The sequence below is a fragment of the Mus musculus genome, chromosome 7 (genome assembly GCF_000001635.26).
Source record: "Mus musculus strain C57BL/6J chromosome 7, GRCm38.p6 C57BL/6J".
NCBI classification, from domain to species: domain Eukaryota; kingdom Metazoa; phylum Chordata; class Mammalia; order Rodentia; family Muridae; genus Mus; species Mus musculus.
In genome coordinates this window covers 25,513,514-25,541,244 of record NC_000073.6, presented here as the reverse complement: position 1 = coordinate 25,541,244, position 27,731 = coordinate 25,513,514, and the positions used below count along the sequence as shown (strand labels likewise).

General features: G+C 44.6%; 1 protein-coding gene and 1 long non-coding RNA gene across 4 annotated transcripts in view; one reads left to right on the top strand and one right to left on the bottom strand.

Moving 5' to 3' along the window:
* 4732471J01Rik (RIKEN cDNA 4732471J01 gene) overlaps positions 1 to 27,731 on the bottom strand; it is a 189,599-nt gene that overhangs the window by 25,173 nt on the left and 136,695 nt on the right. Inside the window, exons 5-6 of the long non-coding RNA NR_015569.3 lie at positions 10,088 to 10,178; positions 9,783 to 9,954 (exon numbers count right to left, since the gene is read on the bottom strand). This is a non-coding gene — a long non-coding RNA (RIKEN cDNA 4732471J01 gene). The remainder of the gene's footprint in view (positions 1 to 9,782; positions 9,955 to 10,087; positions 10,179 to 27,731) is intronic.
* Positions 1,241 to 25,203, top strand: Ceacam2 (carcinoembryonic antigen-related cell adhesion molecule 2). 3 transcript variants are annotated; one of them, NM_001113368.1, is made up of 9 exons: positions 1,241 to 1,544; positions 2,312 to 2,671; positions 10,490 to 10,774; positions 11,241 to 11,495; positions 13,229 to 13,504; positions 20,314 to 20,431; positions 21,230 to 21,282; positions 22,055 to 22,086; positions 23,060 to 25,203. In NM_001113368.1, exons 1-9 carry the CDS (start codon positions 1,481 to 1,483, stop codon positions 23,177 to 23,179), a joined length of 1,563 nt encoding a protein of 520 aa, NP_001106839.1. In that variant the 5' UTR covers positions 1,241 to 1,480; the 3' UTR covers positions 23,180 to 25,203. The 3 variants fall into 3 exon arrangements, with proteins under 3 accessions (NP_001106839.1, NP_001106840.1, NP_031569.1); NM_001113369.1 differs by lacking the exons at positions 10,490 to 10,774; positions 11,241 to 11,495; NM_007543.4 differs by lacking the exons at positions 10,490 to 10,774; positions 11,241 to 11,495; positions 21,230 to 21,282.

Genomic DNA, 27,731 nt, shown 5'->3' with positions numbered 1-27,731 from the left:
TGAGAATATCATCCTGAGTGAGGTAACTCAGTCACAAAGGAACAAACAAACAAGATATTTACTCACTGATAAGTGGATATTAGCCCAAAAGTTCAGAATACCCAAGATTCAATTCACAGACTATATGAAGCCTAAGAAGAAGGAAGACCAAAGTGTGGATGCTTCACTGCTTCTTAGAAGGGTGAACAAAATCTTCACAGGAGGAAATACGGAGACAAAGTGTGGAGCAGAGACTGAAGGAAAGGCCATCCAGAGACTGCCCCACCTGGGGATCCATTCAACATATAGCCACCAAACCCATATGCGATAGTGGATGCCAGGAAGTGCTAGCTGATGGAAGCCGGATCTGTCTGTCTCCTAAGAAGCTCTACCAGAGCCTGACAAGTACAGAGGCAAGGTGGAAGCTCACAATCAACCATTGGACTGAGCATGGGGTCCCTGATGGAGGAGTTGGAGAAGGGACTGAAGGAGCCGAGGGGGGTTTGCAGCCCAGTGGAGGGAGCAACAGTGCCAAGAGGCCAGACCCCCACAGAGCTCCCGGGATCTGGATGACCAACGAAAGAATACGCAAGAACCTATCTTGCAACCTGGATTGCAGTTTCCATCCCAGTTGACACAACTGGAGCCAGCTCCCTCACGTAACCATACTCTGTCCTACTGGCTTTTTCCTGTATCTCTGAGAACTCCATTCTGCAAGGACAACCAATGTGGTCCCTTCCATCCTCCATCATCCATGGGAGAGATGGGAAATCCCAGGGCATTCACCAAGGAGAACAAAGCCATCCTGGGAATGTTACGGAGAGCATGGGCAGACCTGAATCACATTTGGCCAGCACCGGAAGCTGGGGAGGTCTTCCTGGCGCCCTCTATAGGAAGATGGAGCACACAGTCCTCTTTCCAGGACACACAGGTCACCTCCTCCTGCACACCCAGGATATGAAGCCCCTGAGACAACTTGTATCCTAGGATCAGACACATGACTGGTGTCATCAGTGACGATGGATCAGGTCCTACCCAGTCATCACTCAGCTAGGCCTTTCCTTAACCCTCCAGATAACTCTGCCACTTCCTGCCTGGAGTAAACCACACTTTGAGTGAGCACTGAGAACAGGGCACACAGGGCTCCCCTGAGGTTTATGTCACTCTAGGCTACAGGAAGTGCTGGAACTCCCTCTGCTGCTGACAGCCCCAAGGCCAGGGTATAGGACACATCTCAGCCTTTCTGCTCAGAGTATGTTCTAGAACACTGCTCAGAGTATGTTCTAGAACAATGAACTGGGAAGAGAGGAATAGAAGGATGGGAGGCCCGCACTGACAGAACAGCATTGTTAGAGTCACAGGCTCCACCCCCACCCCACGTGAATCTGGGAGGTGCCCTTCTCTGGGAGGAGAATCAATTCTGCTATGAAAAGCAGGGCAGATATCAGGGCAGCCAGGCTTAGCAGTAGTGTTGGAGAAGAAGCTAGCAGGCAGAAGAGACATGGAGCTGGCCTCAGCACATCTCCACAAAGGGCAGGTTCCCTGGTTTGGACTACTGCTCACAGGTAAGGAGATATTCCTTCCCAGTAGAGAGCAGGGGAGCTCAGAGACTGGCTGGGGTCTTCTGGGAGAGGAAAGGAACCTGAGAAGGGACATCTGGCTTCTGCTTGAAGCTTGACGGCAACAGGAAGCTCTCAGTGAGTGTGAATTGGCTAGTGGTGAGGAGAAACTCAGTTCTTCCCTATTGTTAAGTTTATCGCACTGGCTAGGATATCCTGAAGACTGAAGTCCACAACTCTGTCAGGGTGACTCTCCACATAAAAACCAAACTGGGGCAAGTAAATAGAATTATTGCATACTACACTAAGAAATTTGCAAATACACTAGGCTCTGGGACACTGATTTGCAAAGAGGTATATGAGCATGTTCCAAGCAGCAAGGGTTAAGCCAAAATCTACCTAGCCCTCCTCACAAAGCCCTAGTTCTATGTGCAGAACGGCAGACCTGCGAGGGCATCTAGGTGGGGTCAGGTTGGCAAGCACTTCAGAAAAAAACAAAGAAGAGAAAGGCCAGAAAATGAAGGCGCAGGGTCTTTAGAGGAGGAGGTCAGAGAAGATAGGCCTACACTCAGCAAAGACTCTGAGTGTGAGCTGGGATCTGAGGGCAGTGAGCAGTGAGCTGTGTGAATGCCGGAGAAGAGCGTTTCCTACAGTGGAAAGATGAGGAATGGAGGTGATCTGCTGGCCACCACCCAATAGGACACAGGCACAGCAAGGCTGAGAGGTTTTGCAAAGGTCCTAAGATTGATAGGTCTTTCTCTCTTCCCTCTTAGCCTCACTTTTAGCCTCCTGGAGCCCTCCCACCACTGCACAAGTGACTGTTATGGCTTTTCCACTCCACGCTGCTGAAGGCAACAATGTTATTCTAGTTGTTTACAATATGATGAAGGGAGTCTCGGCCTTTAGCTGGCACAAGGGATCTACTACGTCTACAAATGCTGAAATTGTACGATTTGTAACAGGCACTAATAAGACTATAAAAGGGCCTGTACACAGTGGCAGAGAGACACTATACAGCAATGGATCCCTGCTCATCCAAAGGGTCACCATGAAGGATACGGGAGTCTACACAATAGAAATGACAGATCAAAACTATCGTCGTAGGGTCCTGACTGGACAATTTCATGTACACAGTAAGTAATTCTCTGTAACCTCTGGGTCATGGGTAGAGCTAATCCTGCCTCCCACACAGCATTGACAATCCTAGATGACTCTACTATGTCCCTTACCTTGTGGAAGGAGCATTTAGTTCACGGCACACAGAGGGGAGAAAACCAGCAATAAACAGGGATGCCTTGCTTGGACCCACTCTTTCAGAAAAGAGATTGTTAGGTAACTCAGTCTGAGGATGTCAGACTCTGCACAGTAACTTAGGATGTGTACTGACTAGTTTTGTGTCAACTTGACACAGCTGGAGTGATCAAAGAAAAAGGAGCTTCAGTTGAGGAAATGGCTCCACGAGATCCAACTGTAAGGCATTTTCTCAATTAGTGATCAAGGGGGAAAGGCCCCTTGTGGGTGGGACCATCTCTGGGCTGGTAATCTTGGTTCTATAAGAAAGCAGGCTGAGCAAGCCAGGGGAAGCAAACCAGTAAGGAACATCCCTCCATGGCCTCTGCATCAGCTCCTGCTTCCTGACCTGCTTGAGTTCCAGTCCTGACTTCCTTTGTGATGAACAGCAGTATGGAAGTGTAAGCCGAATAAACCCTTTCCTCCCCAACTTGCTTCTTGGTCATGATGTTTGCACAGGAATAGAAACCCTGACTAAGACAGGATATGTATCCTGAGCATGCCCTTCAGGGCTCAAGCAGGGCCTCCCTGAGGAAACCATGAGAATCTCACGGAGAGGTGAGCACCAGGAAACTTTGCTCCAGACCCAGCCTGGACTCCAGGAACCCTGGGAAGTTGTTAGCCTGGGTTGAAATTTGCCCTCTTGTTAGAGCTGACAGGGACAATGGTTGATTGTAGGCTGTTGACAGCCTAGACTAGAGCCATGTCTGAGGTAGGTCACCTGGGTATCTCCTCCTGAGACCCAGTGTGCACTGCGTACATGGAGAGGTATGAAAGACAACCAGCCAACTGTTGTGATGCTCCTGTGAGACTTTCCAGGAAAATTGAGAGCCCTAAAATGATAGGAGGAAACCGTGTACAAATGGCAGCTCCTTGCTCTCCAGGGTGTCAGGCCCAGGGATTATTTCCTGCAGCAAATAGTAACAGACTCTGGTCTATGGAAGGTCAGATCATTGCTCCTTTTAAGGTTCATTTGCAGGCATGGCAATGATCATTTACCATATGTCCTATTATGGGGAAACTGAGGCAGGAAATACAGTCACTGAGTCAGGGTCACACAGGCGCTGGGTAGCACGAGTTTATCTGTCCAGAGCCACATCTTCAGCCTCCCCACCCTGGAGATCTTATTAGGCACTCGTTACTCTTTTAGATAATTTCTTGCACTCAGGCTTCTCTTTTGGGGGATCTCTTATTCATGTGAGTCAACACCAAACTCCCAACAAGAATGGCCCACCTTGTGGCCCGGCCCAACCTGAATGCTAGGCAACTGCAAGTCTCTTGTGTGAGGTATCTGACAGGCTGTGAGGATTCTCAGGGAAGCTCAATGGGAAGTGTCCTCACTGCCTATCTGTAGGACAGCCCCGAACAGCAAAGCCTTGGAGGGCACCTGTCTACCCTGTGTTGGGGCCGGCCAGCAGCTCACATGTCCAGGTTCGAGCCTGGAAGGCATCTTGGAACTGAAAGAAAAGAGGGAGCCTAGGCGGGTTGAGAAATAATGGAACCAAGACAACTAGTCTGCTCAAGGTTCAAATGTTTAATGGCAGACACGCTTTATAAAAGAGGGGAGAAAGTCCATTACCGCCAATTCATCCTTGGATCCTGAACCAGCTACAGGTGATGATGTGCAGGATAGGGCATAGTCTCCGGAATAGCTCCGGGGCCTCTCAGCAGGTAGCAGTATCTTGAAGAGGAACAGCAACAGTGGCTCAACAATAGAGTGATCCAGGGAGGAAGGCTCCACCCTAGATAATCTCCTTAGTGGCAGCAAGGTCAAGTTTTGGTTCAACCTGCTTCAGGCTTATGGGAGGCTACATCTCCTCCCTGTTATTAATATTTTAAAAAAGCTGGACTGAGGGATAAAATTTATTTATGCTCCATAGTCCTGCCTGGGAATTATGGTGGCTGGCGGCCATGCCTGCTTTAGGATCTCAGATCCTCTTGAACCATCCAATTCAGTCATTGGAAGTTACATGCAGCTAGTTTGTGTTATAATTCACACAAACATGGCTCTGTGGTGTAATATCAACAACCACGGCCCTTTGGCATGTACCCCTGTCTTAGATTGGTATGATCCGGGATCTGGTTGCCTGTCAGTGACTAACCAGCCCTCATAGCGTACCTTATTCCCAAATCAGACCAAAGCCACAATATGTACTTAGAATTCTTGATGAAAATTAATAACTGCCACCTGGGCACTGTTAGGGGCAGGGATGTACGCATGCTGCAGTCAGGAGGAAGGGTATTGACTGACCTGCTTGAAAAACAAAGTTGAGACAGTGAAAGGCACAGTACAAAAGCTTCATTTGGGGAAGTCTAGGTACTCCATTCAATTGCAAATTAGCAAGGATCAGGCTAGACTTAGAGCTCCTGGTGTGGGGAAGGTGACTTTGAGAATTGCAGAAAGGCTTACTTACAGCTTCCCAGGGAGTGGAGGCTGTGCTTTAATTTAACTTTTTGGCTAAAGAGGATATTTAGCCATAATCAAGGTTAGAGTCATACTTACTGGAAGATTCAGGATCTGTGTCCAGTTAACGAACTAATCTTTCAGGCAGCCATCACGCTCCATTTTCTTCTTGTGAAAAAACAGAGACTGAGCCCCCTCCCCATATTAGGACCGGGTCTGGACCCTTCCATTCGTTAGCTAATGGGTCCCGCCGCTTTACCATGGCATAAGAACTAGAAATAACTGGATGCCAGTGGCGATCCACTGCAGACTGACCTTTAACATCAGTTTGCAAAAAATTTAGAACAAAATAAAGTAAAAGGAAGATGTGCCTTTGGTGACCTTGGGGGATATAACTGCCCCTGTTTTGTTTTTAAAAGCCAATTTATTAAAGTGCGATGAGCACATTCAACTATTCCTTGTCCCATGGGGTTATAAGGAATTCCAGTTTTATGTTTGATGCCAAGTTTTTTACAAAATGAAGTAAATTTTTTGCTAGAATAGGATGGCCCGTTATCTGTCTTAATAAGTTTAGGCAATCCCATGGCATTAAAGGCTTGTAGGCAATGATCAATTACATTTTTTGGAGGCTTTTCCAGTATGTAGAGAAGCAAAAAGAAACCCTGAACAAGTATCAATACAATCATGTATATATTTTACTTTTCCAAATTCTGCATAATGAGTTACATCCATTTGCCAAATATGATTAGGCATAAGACCTCGTGGATTAACTCCTAATGTGGCACTGGAGATAATGTAATACATTTAGGACATTGTTTTATAATCATTCTTTCCTGCTCCTTAGTGATCTTAAGTCGGAGCCTTAAGATCTGGCTAGAGAGATGAAATTTTTCATGATCACGTTTGGCCAAAGCAACAGGATCTGAAATTCAGGCTTCTCCTATTAGAGCTCTGTCAATGCAGTCATTGCCTTCAGCTAAAGGTCCAGGAAGACCAGAATGAGATCATATGTGGCCAATATAGAACGGGTGTTTTCGGGCAAGAATGATGTTTTGCAATAGTAAAAAAAGGGCGTATTAAATTTAAACATACCACAGGTCTCCAATAAGGGTACCGATTGTGCAACATATTAACTATCAGTAACAATATTAAAAGCCTCATGCACAGACTGAAAGACATTCAGTACTGCTGTTAATTCTGCTAATTGAGCTGAGAGGCCAGGAGTCCTTATGATTACCTGTTGATTATTTATAAGAAATCCAGCTCGCCCTTTAGAGGAGCCATCAGTAAAAATCAATAGAGCATTATATAAAGGCTGTAAGGAAGTCATTTTAGGAAATATCACCTCACGTACATTTAAAATTTTTATCAAGCTATCTTGAGGGTAGTGGCTGTCTATAGTTCTTTTAAATCCTATTTGAGCAAGCAACCAATCTGTACTATGTTTCAGCCAAGTGTCTTGACTTACGTTGTAAGGCTGAACAATAATATCTGGCTCTTTGCCAAAATAAGTTAGTGCCTGTTTCCTTCCAATGATAATCATCTGGGCTACTGCTTCATAATATGGCAAGATATTGCATTTAGGAGAAATCCTCGAATGTATCCACATTAGAGGAGACTTTTGCCATAACAATCCTGTAGGCACATGAATCGTATTAAAATTAACAGAAGTAATGGCAAAGAGTAATCTATATAAGTGACAAATTGCTCTTTAATAGCTTTTTCTACTTGTTGTAAGGCCAGCAATCCTTCTGAGGTTAGGGATCTAGGGGAGGTAGGATCAGAACTCCCTTTAAGAATATTAAATAAAGGTTTCAACTTCCCTGTAGTGAGCTTTAAATAGGGGCGAAGCCAATTAATATCACCTAACAGTTTTTGAAATTATTCAAAGCCCTTAAGTTGTCTCTGCGAATAACTATCTTCTGGGGAAAAACAGCTTGATCAGTAAGTCTAAAGCCCTCATAATTATAAGGATCTTGAGTTTGTATCTTTTCAGGAGCTATCTGTAATCCTCTTTCAGCTAAAGCTTTTTGTAAATCTCTATAACACAAAAGCAAATCCTGGGGGTCTTTTCCAGGCAACCCAGGACAATTTCTTTCTTTTTCTTTCTTTTTTTTTTTTTTTTTTGTTTTTGTTTTTGTTTTCGAGACACGGTTTCTCTGTGTAGCCTTGGCTGTCCTGGAACTCACTCTGTAGACCAGGCTGGCCTCGAACTCAGAGATCCGCCTGCCTCTGCCTCCCAAGTGCTGGGATTAAAGGCATGCGCCACCATGCCCGGCTTATTTTTTTTTTTAAGATTTATTTATTATTATATGTAAGTACCCTGTAGCTGTCTTCAGACACACCAGAAGAGGGAGTCAGATCTTGTTACAGATGGTTGTGAGCCACCATGTGGTTGCTGGCATTTGAACTCTGGACCTTCGAAAGAGCAGTTGGGTGCTCTTACCCACTGAGCCATCTCACCAGCCCCCCAGGACAATTTCTTAACTGTCCAAAAACAGTCTTTTTAAAGGAACATTATTTTTTCTTATGAGTAGCATAAGCAATTGTAAGCTCTGAGATATATATATACATATATATATATATATATATATGTATATATATTAATAAAGATACAAATTAAGCTTGATTATTCAACATTTTAAAACACCATCTACAGCACACAATTTAATTATCTGTGTTGAAGCAGGGGGAAGCTCAAAAGAATAAGCGTGTGATCCAATTCACATATACTTTTCTCCCATAAAGAGGGCTGTTTTTAAACACAGTAATTGGGATGTATGCATGCATGAATTTATAGAAGATACAAAAGCATGCATAAAAACAATTTTAAATTATCTATTATTATTATTTAAAATGATGGTATGCAATATATCAAATATTAATATTCTGTAATAACCAAATTAATCGCTGTTTGGAACAAGGAACACTTAGTGATGTTTTTAAGACACAATTTCTGTTATAGTTATTCTAATATCTATGAATTTATCTTACAATTCTTTGTTAGCACCACAGCGGCCTTAATAGGATGCTGAAACTTTACTTTGAGGTGAAGAAGGATGATTTTACAACAATTTTTTTTCTCTAGCCAAGGAATTGTTGTGGGCACATTTAATAACCAATAACTAAAATAGGCAGCTAATATTTAATTGCCATTGATTATAATTGATAACAACTATAAATGCTTTCTTTAATTTCTGCAAGGCCTTTTGTTCTTTGCCAGTTAATTTGTGTCTCACTTAATAGCACCTGACAAAGGCTTAAGTTCTCCTGTGGTAAGTTTAAGGTGAGGTCTTAGCCAATTAACATCTCCTGGAAGCTTTTGAAAATAAAACTTTGAAGCAAAGTAATTTTTCTTTCTTAGATTTTCAGGACCGTGATTTTTTAGTACGGCTAAAAACCTAAGTATTAAAAGATATTGCCTATGAATCTTAAGGAATCTTCCCTGAAGGCAGGGAGAAGTGAGGTCACAGGAAGTTCCCCAGTCACAGTTTGCAAAACAAAAGAAATGCCACACAAACCTCCCTGAGGCTGCTCTACCCTAGCACAAACTTTTCTCAATCTGAGCACTCTGGCAGAGTCCTGGCCCAAAGATTATCCCTGTTTTGAAGTATCTTTAAAGACCTGTTTTCTTGAGTTTGCTCCTGCTACATGTTGTTTAAAATGACTCCAACTCTGAGTTACTAATTTTAAGCTAACTTTCTATTACAAACAAAAGGCTGCCTGCCCCTTAAAGAGCTGCATGTGCAATCAGCTCCCAGCAGGGCTTTTCTAGTCACACTAGCACTTCTCTAAATTTTCACATAGCTCTAAACACATACACAAAACACACAAAACAGAAACCAACAGATCCAGACACATGCAACCCTTAATTGTGCTCTGCGAGCAGGCCAAAGAATTAGAAGGGTAAGCTTCCATTTCATAAACAAAACTTGGTCCCTATGACCTAACTCCGGAGATTGCCATATGTCTCTGGCTCTCCCCACTCCCCAGTGCATCCCCTGGTGAGATGATGGTCTTCCTAGCACATCGGCTGACCACAGTCCTCAGGTACTTACAGCCCGAAGGGACAGCTGCAAATACCAAGCGCGGGTTTCAGAAAACCCCATTGTCTATAAACACCAGAGAAACCAAACTCAGGCAGACCTAAACTCAGACTGTGCCATGTTTTCAGAGACATAGGACGAAACACAGACAACAAACCAACAGAAGGAGCACATGTTCGTTTTGGAAACATAAGACAGACACTCAGAACAAGGACACCGGCCACCACACACACAAGAGGGGATTCCCCAATTTTCTCTCTGTCCCTGGGAGAGTTTCAAAATCCACTTTCCTCCTGCCTCATGCAGTTTCCAACTGCGGCCATCCACCTGATTATAAAATACCTTTTATTAAACCCTTTTATTTCTCTCGCCTAAAAAAGCAGCTTCTAGAAGCTGTGGCCAACTGCCTGCCTGTTGAGTTCCTAGTTCCTGATAGCTCACTGCTGAACCTAAGTGAATCCAGCTCGTGGCTTTTAGCACTGTTCCAGCTTAGCCCGTACCAACCTTCTCCAGTACGGGTTTTCTTTAATTCTTTTCTTCTTCCATGGAGCTCCAAACCAGCAGTGCTTCTTCCAAATGTCCTCTGCCTTTCCCAGGTTCCACGTTGGTTCGTGTAATTGTTGGGGCCTGCCAGTGGCTCACATGTCCGGGTTTTAGCCTGGAAGGCATCTTGGAACTGAAAGAAAAGAGGGAGCCTAGGCAGGTTAAGAAATAATGGAACCAAGACAACTAGTCTGCTCAGGGTTCAAATGTTTAATGGCAGACACGCTTTATAAGAGAGGGGAGAAAGTCCATTCCTGCCAATTCACCTTGGAGTCTGGAACCAGCTGCAGGTGATGACGTGCAGGATAGGGTGTAGTCTCCCAAATAGCTCCAGGGCCTCTCAGCAGGTAGCAGTATCTTGAAGAGGAACAGCAACAGTGGCTCAATAATAAAGTGATCTAGGAAGGAAGGCTCCACCCTAGATAATCTCCTTAGTGGCAGCAAAGGTCAAGTTTTGGCTCAGCCTGCTTCAGGAGGCTGAGCAGCAGCTGTCCTGGCAGCTGGAGGGAGTCATTTAGACACATTGTGTCTAAAGGTAGACAACCAGTCAGTGAGCACCAGGATATAAGAGGAGGTCTCTGATTCTGAGAATTGGGTCTGTGCATCACCAAACTGCAGCTCAGTTACTCAGGAGAGAGCCTTGCTTCTCCCATACACAGTGCAGACAGCCCTATTACTAAAGTCCAACATCACAAGCAACAACTCCAATCCCGTAGAGGGTGACGACTCCGTATCATTAACCTGTGACTCTTACACTGACCCTGATAATATAACCTACCTGTGGAGCAGAAATGGTGAAAGCCTTTCAGAAGGTGACAGGCTGAAGCTGTCTGAGGGCAACAGGACTCTCACTTTACTCAATGTCACGAGGAATGACACAGGACCCTATGTGTGTGAAACCCGGAACCCAGTGAGTGTCAACCGAAGTGACCCATTCAGCCTGAACATTATCTGTGAGTAACTTCTTCCCCATCCTTGCTACAGCTGCCTAAATACAGAGAGCTAGAGCCGGGACACACATTCGCTCCTGGGTTCATGACAGACCCACCACATATATATCTAGGTGGGCCATGATATGCTGGCCTAGCCCAGGCACATGAACCCAGGCGCAGTCCTGAGCTAGAATGGACTGGAGGGATTACTCCTGTCTAGAGAGGATCAGGGTGATGGAGACACAGGGGACATCTCAGACTCAGGCTCAGCGAACACTTGAGTGTCCAGTGGGGCTGTTCTCTGTGTGTTAGTGATGGACCAGGACGCATGCACACTACATGAGTACCCTTCTATTAACCTTCACCGCAGATCTGGCTCAGACCTGCTTAACTGAAGTTATAGCACAGATCCTGTAGCCTTCTAGAGACCAGGATTTCCCCTTCCCTCTGCTGACGTCACATTTGGCTTTATTCTTGTTTGCTCCAGATGGTCCGGACACCCCGATTATATCCCCCTCAGATATTTATTTGCATCCAGGGTCAAACCTCAACCTCTCCTGCCATGCAGCCTCTAACCCACCTGCACAGTACTTTTGGCTTATCAATGAGAAGCCCCATGCATCCTCCCAAGAGCTCTTTATCCCCAACATCACTACTAATAATAGCGGAACCTATACCTGCTTCGTCAATAACTCTGTCACTGGCCTCAGTAGGACCACAGTCAAGAACATTACAGTCCTTGGTAAGTGGATCTCTGAAGTATCAGCACCAGGGTTGGAGTGGAGTCTTTTGGTGTTCTGGGAAGGTGCAAACCAGCATCATTTCCAGCCTGTTTCTATGGGAACAGGCAAAATGCAATCCTCCCCAGAGCTGCTTCCTCCATCCCTGTATCTAACCCCTTTCTGTTTCTCCTGGCTGATCTGGCATTGAACTTGGAATGGAGGAGGAGGTTCTCCCAGCCTTGAAAAGCCTCAGGTGGTGTAAGGGACTTCCCAAGGGAGGGAGATTTCCTTCTGTCACTAACCCATGCCTTCTGCCATTTCCATCTTCCTTTGGTGATCTCCATGACTGAGAAGGAACACTCAGGGCTTTGAACTATGCACACATTCATTTTCTCCAAGTGAGAGGAGAAAAATCCCCTCAGATGGGGACCAGCAGCTCTGAGCTCTGCTTCCAGATCTGTTCCTGTCTCCCTGAGTGATGGGATGGGAAGACTGGGTTACAGGAGATAACTGGGAGCCCTGTGCTGAGATGGGGTGAACCACGTTGCAGGGAATTTGATGATGCTTTTTCACTTGCTGTTCTCAAGGTTTAAAAATAAACATAGGCTGAGTGTGGTGGTGTACACCTCTAACCCCAGCACTGAGGAGGGAGGGGCAGGGGGAGATTTATGAGACTGAGGCCAGCCTGGTCCACATAGTGAGTTCCAGGCCAGCCTCAGCTGCATAGTGAGATCCTGCCTCAAAAATCATAAATAAATAAATAAATAAATAAATAAATAAATAGTGAAAGAAAAGGCCAATGGTGGTCAGCAAAGAGTTCAGGGGGATTTGCTTGTTCCCAAAGACTGGAAAAGTGAAAAAGTGAACTTTGGGGCAGTTGGCTCTGAACTGTGTCCTGGCTCTAAAGGTCCAGCTGTGTGAGCCCCAGACACCAGCACTGGGTGATCCCTGAGAACAGTGAAGGGCACTGGCTTGCAGAACAGGGACCTTCCTATTGAGTTTCTGTGTAGAGGAAAGGACAAGGAAAGCACCTGGTGACCTCTGTGGTATGCTCCATGTGTGGTGGCTCACACCTCTAATCCCAGCACTCAGAGGGCTGAAGCAGATGGGTCTCTGAGTTTAAGGCTAGCCTGGTCTACAGACCACGTTCTAGGCTATCTAGGACTGTACAGTAGTGAGACCTTGTCTTTTAGAGAAATCTGTAGTGAGCACTAGAGTGGCAAGCTGTTGATAACACTGTGACCATTCACTTCCTCACTGTGGTATTTATTCCCTATCTATGAGGCAAGGAAATAACATTTTTCTTCTCATAGAAATTCTTTAGTTTGGGATTTCTCCCAGTCCTGTGGTCTAGGCTTTGACATCTTTAAGATTAGCTGGGCCAACTTAACCGCATGACAAATTAATTACAGAATAGAGAGTTATTTTGTGACAGAGGTACCTGACACCGCACTCACTGAAAGTTAGCACAAAAAAAAAAAAATCATTGGGAAAAACATTGCTCCCTGGTGAGGTTTCTGGATTTATGGAATGGAGAGGCTCCTGGTGAGGAATCTATACAAATGCCCTGAGACAAGGGTCACTCTGAGTGATCTGGGTAGGAGGAGCTTTCATCTCTCTCCTTACAGATCTTACCTTGAACTCTAACATGTGACCCTACAGAGGACCGTTTCATTCTGTGGGCCCTGTGAGTTGGTTGAGATCTCTAAGGATGAAGGACTCTCAGCTGGTCCCCTCCTCTGTTTGTCCACAGAGCCAGTGACTCAGCCCTCCCTCCAAGTCACCAACACCACAGTCAAAGAACTAGACTCTGTCACCCTGACCTGCTTGTCGAAAGACCGTCAAGCCCACATCCATTGGATCTTCAACAATGATACTCTTCTAATCACAGAGAAGATGACAACCTCTCAGGCGGGACTCATCCTCAAAATAGACCCTATTAAGAGGGAAGATGCCGGCGAGTATCAGTGTGAAATCTCGAATCCAGTCAGCGTCAAGAGGAGCAACTCAATCAAACTGGAAGTAATATGTGAGTGACCTTGCCACCCTTCTTACTCCAAAGTGTTGACGGTGGGTGCAATTTATCAAGGGTGTGCAAAATGGGTAAAAGTTTCAAGGAGAAAAATACATCTCAAAATACAAATACAGCCACCATGGCGATGGATTCAAGTCAATTCACAGTAAAACACATAGCAAGCTAAGCATGGCACCTTTAATCCCAGCACACCATAGACCATGGATCTCTGAGTTCCCAACCAGCCTTGTCTACATAGCAAGTTCCAGGTTACCCTGCAAATACAGGCTACATAGTAGGACCCTGTAGGTGGAGGGGAAGCAGAGAATAGAAGTAGAAGGCCAGCCCAGATTATATCTAGACCCTGTCAACATTAGCAATAACAATAGATGTCAATATAGTAAATGGAAATGAAATGTGATTTAAGAGTTTAGGGTCTGAGTCAGACACACATCCCTTAGCTCATCCTACTGTGCACACCCTCACACACACTACAACCTTTAGATTATTTCCAATACATAATATGAATACTATGCATCACTAGTCTTAAACATCAAGGACAGCAGAAAACCATATATATATATATATATTTTTTTTTGCTGTAGACATTTTCTTCTGAGTAGTTTAGCTCCAAGGTTTGTTATATTCATAAATGTAAAATCCAGGTAGAAAGGACCTGTACTGAGTTTCTCATTACATTTGCATTTATTCATTTTGTGTACTTGTTCCTCGCCCTTGAGTGGAGGTCAGAGGACAATCTTGGGAGATTGGCTAATGAACTCAGGTGGGTTAGACTGGGCAACAAGCTCGGTTCCCGCTAAGCCACTTCACTTACCCAAAGTAGTTTGTCCATTTATTCATGTGTGGGGGGGTGCGGGGATAGGTACTGCCGGTTGGCAGGTACCCTACCAATTGAGCTATCTTGTTCACCCGTATACCGGGGTTTCTTATCCTTATAATGGCATTTACAGTGGGGTTGCTTTGTACAAGACCCTTTTTTCTGATACCTTTTTTATTTTGGGGTGTGTGTGTATGTGTGTGTGTGATATATATATATATATATATATATATATATATATATATATATATGCAACTGCAGGTTCAAGGAATTCAGCACTGTCTTCTGTCCTCCATACACAGATTTTCTTTTAATTTTTAAGATTTACCATTTTAGAGATTCTAGAATGTACAGTGCAGTGGCATAAAAATCTATTCATGTTGCTCTGTCAGCACCACTGTCCATTTCCAAAGCTCCTTGTGAATCAATTCCACCCTGTACAATCCTAGACGTAGAACGAGTTGAATGCAATGCTTTACCTTTTTTTTTTTTTTTTTTTTTTTTTGAGGCACCACAATGCTGTGTCTCACGGTTACATTTTACCCTCCCAGTCGGCAATGTCCAAGATCTCCAATTTCTTTATATGTTCCAAAACCCTTGTTTAAGGTATCTCTTCTAAGACATGTAAGGTGGTATTTTATTGTGCTTTTGATTCCCCTTCTGTTAATGACTGAGAAATGAAGTGGGACATATTTTTTTTGCTTTATGGCCATTTATACATCTTTTTTTTTCTTTTTAAAGTATTCAAGTCCTTTCCTTGTTTTGAAGTTGGGATGTTTGGGGTTTTTTTTCTCACTAGTGTTGGAGTTTCTTGCACATTCTGAATATTAGTGTCTTGTCAGATGTTTTATTTACAAGTATTTTCTGCTATTCAAAAGCAGACTTTTCACTTTCCTGGTAAAAGCTTTTGTTTATTATTAGTAATGGTTTTTAAATTGGCATAAAAATTGAACACAAGCCGGGCATGGTGGCACAAGCCTTTAATCCCAGCACTCAGGAGGCAGAGGCAGGCAGATTTCTGAGTTCAAGGCCAGCCTGGTCTACAAAGTGAGTTCCAGGACAGCCAGGGCTACACAGAGAAACCCTGTCTCAAAAAACAAAACAACAACAACAACAAAAAAAGAATATATTTAAGAGAAATAATATCTAGATACAAGAATGATTAAACCAAGTTGATTGACACAGTTGTTACTTCCTTTATCACTTTTTATGCTAAGACATTTGAAATTTATTGTTCATTTCTTTGCAATACATTATGGCTGACTATAATTCCCCTGATGTGTCAGACCTGTCAAAACCTAACCTTCTGGTCTGTCTTAAACCTTGTACCCTGACCAGTGACTCCCCATCGCTCCTGCTCCACGAAGTCTCTGGTCAGCTTCATTCCACTCTCTCCTTCCACAGACATTGTTGAGATCATGGATGAGACTGTGTGGAGTTTCCCACGCATGGCCTGTCTCACCCAGCATCCTGTCCTCTAGGCTCTTTCACAGAATCACATGACAGAGCTGCCTCCTTTTAAAGGTCCAGTGGCACTCCTATGTGAACATACATTCACATTTTCTTACTTATTCATCCACTGATAGACATTTACTGTCCATGCCTTGATTATTGTGAAAAGTGCCACAAAGACCTGCTGGGCTGTATGACTGATAAGATCCTCTGATGCACAAACATTTTCAATTTTGCTAAAGTCCACTTTATCTATTTTTATCATGGCCCTATGCATCTGGCATCATGACAGAGAAACTGAGCCAAATTCAACCTCAAGAAGCTCCCATCCTGTTTTCTAAAAGTTTTATGGTTGGTGTTCGGCTCTGATATTAGGGTCTTTGATACACTTAGAATTGATTTTTATATGATGTAAGGTGAGGGCTTAGAAACAATCAATCTTTTCCCTGGATATCCCATTTCCCCAACATCCCTTCTTTAAAAGATAATCCTTCTATCATTGAGCAATCTTAGCCTGATGAAAACTCTTCTGGTCCCAGGTGCAGTTGGACAGCAAGAATGCTTTCCAAATTCTGTAACTGGAGAGGACACCTCTGCTTTACACCAACTAACTCTTTCAAAAGAGCCAGGAGAGATGAATGTTCATAACACTAAAAAATGACAAATGAAGTGAGAGATGTGCCATCCTCTCTGATCAGACAGCACATTATACTATACATGCAAAACATATACAGTGGCCCATAAACATGCACATTTATCATGTTCAACTAATCTTGAATTGAATCATTGGCCAGTGTACATGAGCAGTTCTGAGCTGTCTATTCTATTTCACTACTCTATATGTCTGCTTTTCTGTCAGACAGTTCGGTTATTGTGGATTTGTACTAAAATTATTGTTGTAGAAAATTTTAATCACAATCTGGAGTTTCTACTCCACCTTTGATCATTCAGTTCTCAGAAAAAAGGCACACAACTTTTATTATTTACACTAAGCCTTAATCTGTACTAGAACTGGACAGATATCTACCCTCTATGCTATTAAAACCTATATCCTATCAATAACCCCAAGGTATTACTTAATACGTTTCATCTGGGCTGATCTTAACTCCAATTGGCCAGGCCTCAGGGCCATGTTTTCTTGACTCCTAACCCATGGCGACATTTTTTTCCCTTACCATCATCCTCCTTTCTCCTCCCCCTCATTTTCCTACTCCTTCCCTCCCTCCCTCCATCCCCACCCCCACCCCCCGTTTTCCCTGGATCGCTTAGCAGGAACCCTAAAACCCACCTATGTCTCTTCTGCCCAGCTATTATTGGCTGTTGGCATCTTTATGTACCAGTGAGAAATAACTGTCTGGTCTCTGGGGCAACCATGTCTTGGGGGCCCACACTTAGCATTTCAATACACAGCAAATTGGCTACAGCCAATTACTGGAGGGATTAGAGGGTGGACTAGAAGTACCTGGTTAGAGAAGGAGGGGGAGATGGACAATGAGCCATCCCACGGCCAGGAGAAACAGCTAGTATCTAGGGTTCACCACTGTGGAGGTAGACAGGCCAGCAGCAGAATAGATTATGGGTAATCCTATAGTAATTGCCAAAGCCAAATAAAATAACCATAGCCTGAGTCTTGTTTATATGTAAGCTAGTCGGGGATAGGCTTAAATTGATTGTACTATAATTATGAAATCATGAAGGATGTCCATGCAATTTTCTTCCTCCTTTTCAGGATACTTTTAAGGTTAGGTGTGATGGCACTTCCCTCTAATCCCTGATCTCAGGAGGCAGAGATAGCTGGATCTCTGAGACGTTGAGGCCAGCCTAGTCTATATAGTAAGCTCCAGGACAGCTAGAATAGACATTTCTATTTCTGTATAAAATATCACTGGGGTTTTAAGCCAATGTGCATAGGACTGACAGAACACCATAGTAATATCATCATCTGTCTTAAAAAGTCTGTCAGACAGTCTGGCTCATGACTGTGATACCGGCCACTCGAGAAGCTGAGGCAGAAGTACCAAGGAAGAGTGCCTAACATAACTAGTTCAAGGCCACCCTGAGAAATTTCGTGGCACGCTGTTTCAAAACAGACGTTAAAAGGCAGAGCTCGGGATATAGCTCAGTGGTAGAGCATTTTTTTACTATGCTCAAGCCCTGGGCTCAGTCTCCAGCAATGAAACAATAACAACATTGAGAGTGTGACCTCCAGCCCATCTAACCTGGCATCTCTCAATTCTTGTCTTCTTTCATCATCTCTGACAGCATTATTTGGTAGTGCAAGTCTTTTATCTCTTTAGCAGAGTTGATTCTAAGTATTCATTCTCTCCAGTGCTCTCCTTAATAAAATACTTCCTTACACTCTGTCCAAATGGTTCACTGCTAAGGCTGGGACTGTTGCTCAGAGCTGAACCCTTGCATGAGATCCTAGGTTCAATCTCTAGAGCGGCCAGGAGGAGGAAAGGGAGCTCTGACTGTGTGTGGTCAGTAATAATATAGAGAAATACAGCTCTCTCGGGTAGGTTCGTTTTGTTAGCCAACATTTTGCTGGTTTTACTAATTTAGTTCAGAGAATGTCCTGTAGAATGTTAAGGATCTTCTAAAAACAAGTTTGTGTCTCCTACAGATATCTACTTTCCCACTTTATATATCACTTTCATGTCATTGTCTACACTAATGGTTCTGTGTAGGGCTCCTAAGAATCTTTTGAACAAAAGTGGCCACAGCAGCATCCTGTGTTCTCCCTGATCTTACAGGCAAAGCTGTCAGTGTCCCCACTGAGTACCATATTGGCTGTGCATTTCCGCGTGTGGCCTTTGTGACACTGGGCTAGAGACCAGTGTTCAGTGTTTTTGTCAGTAAAGGCTGTGAAATTTTGTCAACTTTTTTATTGATCCAGTCTTATTGGTTATACATCTGTTCAATTTTATGTTTCTTCATGCTTCCATCTCTGCAGAGTCCAGGATTCTAGGAATGTGTTTGTTGCTTCGAGGCCACCCAGCTGCTAGCATATAACTATTGAGGGCTCTTAGAATTCTTAGTATTCTGAAGAGTGGATGGTAAGGTCTCAAATTTCAGTAACAGCCACCCCTTTTTTCCAAGCTAATCTGGGGAAAGGTTGCCATTGTTAATCATTCTGACCTTGCGGTGTGTCAGCTTTCTGTACCCTGGTCTCTGCCTTGTCCTCTTCATTCTGATCACCACTTCCCTCGTTTCACTAGTTTGGCAGAGCTTTGTGAGGCAAGGGTCTCATTATATAGCACAGACACTTCTCAAACTCAGAATCCTCCTGCCTCAGCCTCTGAATGCTAGGATTCTAGGATGCAGTACATCCTTTACCTGGCTCATAGTAGTTTGTAAGTATTTAATATAATAACCAAGTAACGTTTTTGCCAAGCTCCCACACACAGAGGGTAAGAAAGTGTTAGCTATACCTATTCCTGCCATCAGTGTTAGCCTTGACATCAGGCAGCCAGGCTTCCCTCTGATTAACCACAAAGAGTTAAGTACATTTAAAAACAAAAAACAAACAAACAAACAAACAAACAAACAAAAACCAAAACATTTTAAGCCTCAGGCATTTCCACTCTTTAAATGGAAGTAATTTCAATGTGATAGACTCACCATATAGATAAAGACAGATGCAAACACAGGGACAGCTCCATCATAAATATTATTAACATGGTCACCAACATTACCATTATTAATCACTCTTGAGAAAACTGGCCAGGGCTGAACCTCAAATGGCTGTATTAACAAAGAGTAAAGAGGTATGAAAGGTGTTAGTACATCAGGGGCTGGAACACACGTGTCATTCAAAAAGTGAAACTACATGGATACTAAATAAAAAATGAGAGAGAACTGGGGTGGGTCTATTCCAAAATTTCAAACCTAGTAAGTTATTAGTTTTCATTCTCCGGGATGGAGCTCTGATGGGCTTAGACATGAAGGTGATCCTGGGGAACCCTTAGGCCACACGCAGATATGACCCCATGGAAGCAGAGACGGTGTGTCTTCAAGTGCGGTACAGCTCAGAGTTCCTGCCAAGTTGAGACTGAGTGTCCACAGTCACACAGCAGAGGAAATGGGCTCTTACAGAGTCTGCCTTGCTTTCCTACCCCACTGCACAGAGCATGACCTCTGTGCCTTCTGGCAATTAGATCATGGCCATAAGGGACCACTTACTCATGGCTGCCACACTGAGACCCTGTGGAACAGATGTAGCCATGAAAACACTGGAAGTTTTAACATGCACAACAGCAATCGTCCTGTCTCACATTCCCACAGGTTATCACCAGGATAGAATTGATGGAATTGGGGGATTGGAAGGAAGAGGGAGAAAAAACTTAGGACAACGATGCGAGGGGAAGAGGCATTTGCTAAGGGCCTCACACTTCAACTCATCCAATTAACTTTCCCACAGAAAATATATCTCCCAAAACAGTGAACAGAAATAACATCATGCTGAAAACTGTCCAGGACCCACCACTAGAAAAGACTTTCACTTCATTCCTTTTGTGTTTTCTTTCCCTGACAGTTGACTCAACATATGACATTTCAGATGTCCCCATTGCTGTAATCATAACTGGAGCTGTGGCCGGGGTGATTCTAATAGCAGGGCTGGCATATCGCCTCTGTTCCAGGAAGTCTCGCTGGTAGGACAATCTTTCCTTTTTTGTTTGCTCCAAGTCTTAGAGTGTCATGCTTGGGAACGGGCAAGGGTTTCTTTCTCTCCCTCTGCCTGAGCTGGACCCCTTTCTCTCCTTTCCTAAACCTCTGCTTCTCAGCACTGATTCTGTGGGCGATGCCTCCCTGTCTTCATGGTCCTTGAATGCCTCTGTTTCTTGGTATCACTCCCACCTACTTAGAGAACAGATTCAAGTATGTCCTTCTGTCCTCCAGTCAGGAAGCCAAAGTCCAAGAAGAGAGAGAAGGGAGGGACTCCAAGAAGCAGCAAGACTATGCAGGTAGCATGTCCTGCTGACTGAAGCAGCAGCAGGAAGGACAGGGATAGGTTGAGAAGAAACCCTAGGATGAAGAAAAAGCATTAAAATCCTCTTGGTCAAGAACAGGAGTAGAAACAGAAGAGCCACCTGCGTTAAGACAGACAGGGCAGGGTCAAGTAAGGCAGGTGCAGGAGCACCTGAGAAGCTACAGCCTGGAGACACAGCTCACTCACAGTAAAGAGCCAGCCCTGGGTGTGGTCATGGCACCAGGAGCAAAGGAGAGCAAACTCCCCGTCCAGAAAAGAGGGAAGAACAAATACTAGCAGGCATCATGATTAGATTAAGCACACAGGCACCAGGAGGAAAGGCAGTGCCAAGTTGATGCGATGGGGCATCACTGACACCAAGGAACTCTCAGGAAGAAGCTGCCCACAGAGTCCACCCCAACTCCAGGAGCAAAGGCCCCGTGTGTGGGAATAGTAGTCACAGTGTCTCATATTTATTTAGGGGAAGTGACCAGCGAGATCTCACAGAGCACAAACCCTCAGCCTCCAACCACAGTAAGTAAAGCCAATCACATGATGAAAACTGGTATTCTAACATGTGTCCTGCTCTGCCAGTGGATCATCTCAGAATATTCATGAAAGAGAGCTCTACTTCCCAGTGCTAAGGATCCCACGAATCATATTCAACCTAAGTACAGAAGAATGGCATGAGAGAGCCCTGGAGAAGGGCTCATTCCACCGAGGCTAGACAGGCCATAAAGAAGTCATGTTTGGCTGGGCAGCAGGGGCACATGCCTTTAGTCCCAGCACTTAGGAGGCAGAGGCACACAGATTACTGAATTTGAGGACAACCTGGTCTACAGAGTGATTTCCAGGACAGCCAGGGCTACACAGAGAAACCCTGTCTCCAAAAAAAAAAAAAAAAAAAAAAAAAAAAAACCCAACAAAAACAAAAAAAAGAAGTAATATTTCCAGAAGCCATCCTAGTGTCAACTTCCCTGTCTCTATTAAAAATGTGGGAGTTCTACCTTGGGGAAACATTCTTTCTTTTGTGGAACATCTGGGTGCCATGGTCTCTATGTTCCTCCCTGCTATTGGGGCATGCTGTTGAGAATCAACTCTGGGCATCTTGTGAACTGGGTAAATGGGGATGGCTCTATCCCACTCCTCCTCTGACACTAATGCAATGGGTCCAGACCAGACTGGGGGGTGGGAGGAAGACAATTCATGAACTGATGATGGGTCCCCTCTACCCCACCCCACTCCACCTGCTAGAAATCACAAAGCCTTATTCATGTGCACTGATAACTCTCTCTTCCTCCCCTAGATCTGGCTCCTTCTGACAACTCTCCTAACAAGGTGAGCACTGCCACTTTTGCTGGCTGTTTGTGCTACAAAATGTCTCTGAGGAAACTTGGGATATCTGTATTGTTTTGATTTCTTTGTTGAGACAGGATCTCACCATGCAGTCTTGGCAACCTTTGAACTATGTAACCAAGGCTGGTCTTGAACTGTGGCCATACACTTGCCTTAGCCTTTCATGTGCTGGGATGACAAGTGTGTGCTACCACACCAAGCTGAGAAAAGTATTCTTGAAGAGACACAACTGTGAAATCCAGTATGGGTCTCTACTCCTCAACGCTGCACAGAAAGATAGACTGGTCAATGAGTCCCATGAGTCTACTACAAGAGTGTGTGTTGGGATTATCTCTGCCCTGTGGTTAATTTCTGGCTATGACTCCTAGAATTCCATGGCTCTTGTCAAGAAACAAACTCTGTGATCCTCAAGTTTGGTCACCTAGACAATGGGCATTCTGCCTACCTCAAAAAGAGGACAAAAGAATACAGCAAGTTGACTTGTGCACAGCCCGGCCCAAGCAGGGCAGCACATCATACTCTCTCCTCCAGTCTAGACCTGCTCTGACCTCAAAGCAGGGCTTCCATTTTAATGGGTCTGAGATCCTCTTCCTTCATTTTATAACAATTTTACCAAGATTTCATCATTTAAGTCTTTCAATAGAGTACACACATAGACCAAAGAGTGCTTTAAGTCATAAGGACACTTTCACAGTGGGAACTTTCACAGCTGGAACCCACCCACAGTGAGCACACAAACCTGTCCTCCTCCCCAGACACACTTTGCTGTCACATTCCCTACAGAGGGCAAAGGCAGTCTGGTGGTGCACATCCTCGCACACATCTGGCTTTCATTCTGCTCTGTAGCCCATCTGGATGTCTGACTGTGAGTGACAGGAGCCCTCTCCCACAGCTGCAGCAAGGTGAGGCTCGGGCCTGTGGTGCTGATGTCACTGATCAACTCTCATATTTTCAGGTGGATGACGTCGCATACACTGTCCTGAACTTCAATTCCCAGCAACCCAACCGGCCAACTTCAGCCCCTTCTTCTCCAAGAGCCACAGAAACAGTTTATTCAGAAGTAAAAAAGAAGTGAGCATAATCTGTCCGTCTGTCCTGCTGGCTGCACCAGTGATGCATTCCCAGATTCTCTCCCTCACTGGAGGGTCTCTGCACACACACACACACACACACACACACACACACACACACACACACACACACACTCACTCATGCATTTACTCTGTTGACTCCTTCAGTGTCTATAGAAGAAAAGGTGGATCCTGGAGCCTACAGAAAACTCAACCCTTCTAGGCTTTCAAATTTGGCTGAGAGTGAGGTATCAAAATTTCTCACCCTTTCACTTTCCTGACCCAGACTGTTTAAAATTGACCTATTCAGAGCACCTTCATTCCCCTCCCAACTCCAAGTCCTGCCCTGTCAGAGTCTGACTTGAATTTCCATAAACCTTGGAGGTCACCTAAGTGCTTACGCCAAACAAAACAAAACAAAACAAACCAGAAGCAGGAAATGGCCAGTCCCATCTCTTTAAAGGCTGATTGGAAGCCACCACACATGAGAAGATCAAACCTCCATGGGCAATCTACACACCCGACAACTGTCATGCTTACCCATCTGGGGCATTCGAGTCTCTGAACCTTGTGTCCTCACGCCTGAGCCCTTCTCTGAGCCTTTCTCCAGAAAATCCACTCACAGCAACTAGAGAGGCTCTTTGTCAGCAACTCCAAGCAAACTGCTAGGCAGGATTCAGAAGAAAAGACAGCATCTCTAACATCCACCAGGAAGGTGCCCAGAAAAGCAGAGCTGGTGACTTTGGACTGACAGACATCTGGAGTGTGAAAAAGCAGCACAGAGCTAACCTTCGGAGAGTGTTGAAATTATTTGAAAAGAAGCCATATTTGGAGGTATTGGAGTTTTCCTCTTTCTGAGACAATCCACTATTTGAAAATTGTAGCTACTGAATTGCCTCTCAGTATGCAAGCTGATCACTTTGCCTTAGGGCCACTAGATTTCTGTCTCCCTTGGCCCCTCAAGCCCTTTTGATCATGAGTCCCAAACCAAAAATAAATGAACACTGAGGCAGTCCCTTGCAGAACCACTGTCATGGGTCAGGCTAAGCCTCCTGCTTTTCTGAATTAGTCAAGAAAAGCCTTGGTTTCCCTTTTTCCATCTTTTTATCTTGTCTTTCAGATACTGGCCAGAGCCTGGACACTCTTCCTCTGAGATCTCCAGCTTCTCTGCCTTCTTGTGTTTCTTTTAAACTCTAACAAAAACTGTTCTCACCTTCAAAAAATAAAATAATAACAAGCTTTCCACATCCCCACCAAAGAGGGACCCAGCTAGGTTTCTGGGAACCCAGCACCAGCCTCCAGCTGCCCTTCTGCAGTGTTTCTGCCTCTGTTTCCCTTTCGTTTTGACTTTTTTCCTTCTTTTGAGACAGAGTTCCAGCATGGAGCCTGTGCAGGTTTCAATCCCACAGTAACACCTTCTGCAGCACCCCACCTGCTCAGACTGCAGCCCTGGCCACCAGGCCTGGCTACCTGGACATTCTGTCTGTCCTGCACTCTCAGGAAACCTTGGCCTCTGCTACTGTCTGTTTGGCTCATTCAAAGTGTGTCCTTAAAGGAATGCAGTCACCCATGCCAGAGGCAGTGTTTACAGCCTGGAATGCTCTGCACTTCCAGTGGACCAGTGCTCCACCGGAAGTGGGCTGTTAGCAGGGTCCTCTCACCTGGCCCTGGCCTTTCTGTAGCCTTGAATCCTGCCTTCCCCACCAGGGCACCAGGGATGAGTGCAGCAGCAGGAGGAGAGGCAAACAGTCACCTCAGGAACCTTCTGAGCTAAGGCACACCCTCTGTGCCTGTCAAGCAAAGGTTGTATTGGATATCAAGTGTTTGGTCTCACGCCAAGCCAACAGGCTTTGGAGAGAATTAATTAGTTCTCCTACTCAGGGATTTCTTTCAGTCCTAACACAGCCTGTGTATATTTTGCTTCACCCACGCAATGCTGGATTATTTAATTTTGCCCGGCTTAAGACAAATCTGAGTTACTTGTAAATTTGCTCTATGTTCATAAAAAAAGTTCATTATATATCACTGATAGCACTTTGTGGGGTTTTCTGTCTGTTTGTTTCTGGTTTTGCCATGCTTTGGATGGAAGCCAGGGTCTTGCATGTACCAGACACACGCTCTACAACTGAGAAACTGACACAGAATACTAACAAGAAGGGAACAGGAGGTGCTGGAGAGAGTTCAGGGGGAAGGAACATGTGGAGTTGTTTGTGAGTTGAAAGCTGCATTATTGCCTTTGAGTGTCTGGAGCCACTTGGGTGGGAGGAGTGGTTTACTGTGGTGGAATCCCCAAGGCTTCAGCCACTCAAAGGCAGTACTGCAGCCCTCAACTCAGAACAATCTCCACACTGAACTCTCCAGAACCTCCTGTTCCTTTCTTGTTACTACTCCCTGTCTGTCCTCTTAAACCTCTGACCTGAATGAGTTGCACAAATTAATGCCATTGAGTGTTACTCTATCATTTCATGTCCTTCATTTGCAAGCCATGCAAATGCAAGTGTGGCCTGCCCTTCCCCACCCCATTTCCACACCCGAGACACTGGAGGCAGCGCAGACTGCACTGGGATGGGGTCAAAGGTGTGCTAGCCTCACATTGAGTTTTCCATCATCTCAGACCTCGGTCAGAGATGCTGCATCCACCACCAACAACATATTGCCCTGATGCCAGTCAGTTCTCAGATGCTTTCGGTGTCCCCTAACCCACCCTCCGCTCAGCTCGAAGATCTCAGCCAATGGCTGTTGCATGTATTTCTCAAGCCCCTACCTCCTCCTGGAAGTTATAGCACCTGCCTTCAAATAATTTTTCATTTAAAAAGGCTCATGGCCCTCCGCACAATAATTCCTTTATTTTACATTTATTTTATGTGTGTGTTAAAGCTGTTTGTTTTTTAAACAGAGTCTCCCTATGTAGCCCTGGCTGACCTGGAACTTCATCTGTAAACCAGGCTTCCCCTGAACTCACAACAATCTGCCTGCTTCTGCCTCCCAAGTGTTTGAATTAAAGACAGGAGCATCAGACTGGGTCCCCTAATGGGTTTTTTTTTAACCATACACATATTGTATGTCAAGTATGTTTTCACTTCCCCATCACACCCTCAAGTGATTCCTAAATTCTCATCAGATGTGTCCCCTACAACCAGAGCCCCTCTAGCCTACGCACACATATAAATCTTCGTCCCAGTGCTGTGCCCAAGACGACAAGCAGCATGCTTCTCCCCTCTGTTTACCCACACCCTTCGTCATAAGCAGTTCCACACTGAGCATCCAAGTGAGGACAATAGATTCAAGCAGGACACAAGCTGTGTGTGGTTGACAATGTCTCCCTGATGGCCAATGTATATTTTCATGAAAGATATAGAAATGAGAAGATGGGTCCTTTCTCTAGGGAACAGAAATCCCTAAGACAGAAGACACAGATAATAACAATTATACAAAATTTGAAAGGGACAAATGTCTCAAACAAGACAGCGAAGTTAAGAGCTGAGGGGGCAGTTCAGAGACAAAGCACCTGCCCAGGAGGGTGGGGCTCTGTGTTTGATCCCTAGCACCAAAGGAGTTTACAGAGAAATCTAATGGAAAACAGAAAATATGGCTACATGCTGGAATCATTGAGAAATCTGTTAAAAGTGCTCAGGCCCCATTCACAAACTCTAACTTGTGAGGGCCCCTCCCTGTGTGGTGTCTCCAGGACTGTGTAGGTGGAGAGAAGGTATGAGTGACACCAAGCATATTTCATTCCCTGCTTCCTGAGTGTGGACAGGATGTGACCAGCTGCTTCAAGCTCCTCCTGCCTTTACCCTCCCACCATGATGGACTTGATCCATGGGCCAGAATAAACCTTAACTCTTTTTTCTTGATCTCTTCTCACGTCAGTGGGAAAAGAAACTGACAAGGTTCACGATGGAGGCTTCCCTGCCAGAGTAGGTAGAAGCTGGGCTGTGGCTTTTAGCTAGGGTTGTACATCATTTTTACATATTATGAATATGTTATATTTATTTTATAAATTACATTTATTACATAGTATCATTATATATAATACATATATAATATATATATATAATTTACTATAAAAAACACCATACAGAAAAGCCTCTTATGCAAGATCATGGTAAATGGCATAGGAGAGGGAGCAATGCCGTCTCTACTCAAGGCTTTCATCTTCCTGGATTAAATCTAACTCAGGTCATCAGAAATATTCAGAAAAACCCAGAGGTGGGGTGTACATCTGTAGGAGCAGCACCTGGCTATGGAGGCAGGAGGATCAGAGTTCATGACAAGCATCATCTCCATCCTGAGAGGAAGCCTGGGCTGGGACACGGTTCCCCAAAGCAGCAAAAAGACCTCAGCCACACAAAGCCTCTTAGAACAGCACAGAGATGGAGAAGATTAGAGGGTGAGCGAGAGCTCAATGTGACAGGTATGACGTGTGTGTGCACTCAATCTGACTGTTTTCAGTGATGGTCAGTGGTTGTGAGAATCACTTGGGAGTTTTCCAAAATATTCAAACCCCAGTCCCATGAACATATTGTCTCTTCTTCCCCAGGAATGGAGTATAGA

Coding starts and splice junctions, on each gene's coding strand:
- Ceacam2 (NM_001113368.1), top strand. CDS start 1,481: ATGGAGCTGGCCTCAGCACATCTCCACAAAGGGCAGGTTCCCTGGTTT. Junction 10,775..11,240: donor ATTCAGCCTGAACATTATCT/GTGAGTAACTTC, acceptor TGTTTGCTCCAG/ATGGTCCGGACACCCCGATT. Junction 22,087..23,059: donor CTGACAACTCTCCTAACAAG/GTGAGCACTGCC, acceptor TCATATTTTCAG/GTGGATGACGTCGCATACAC.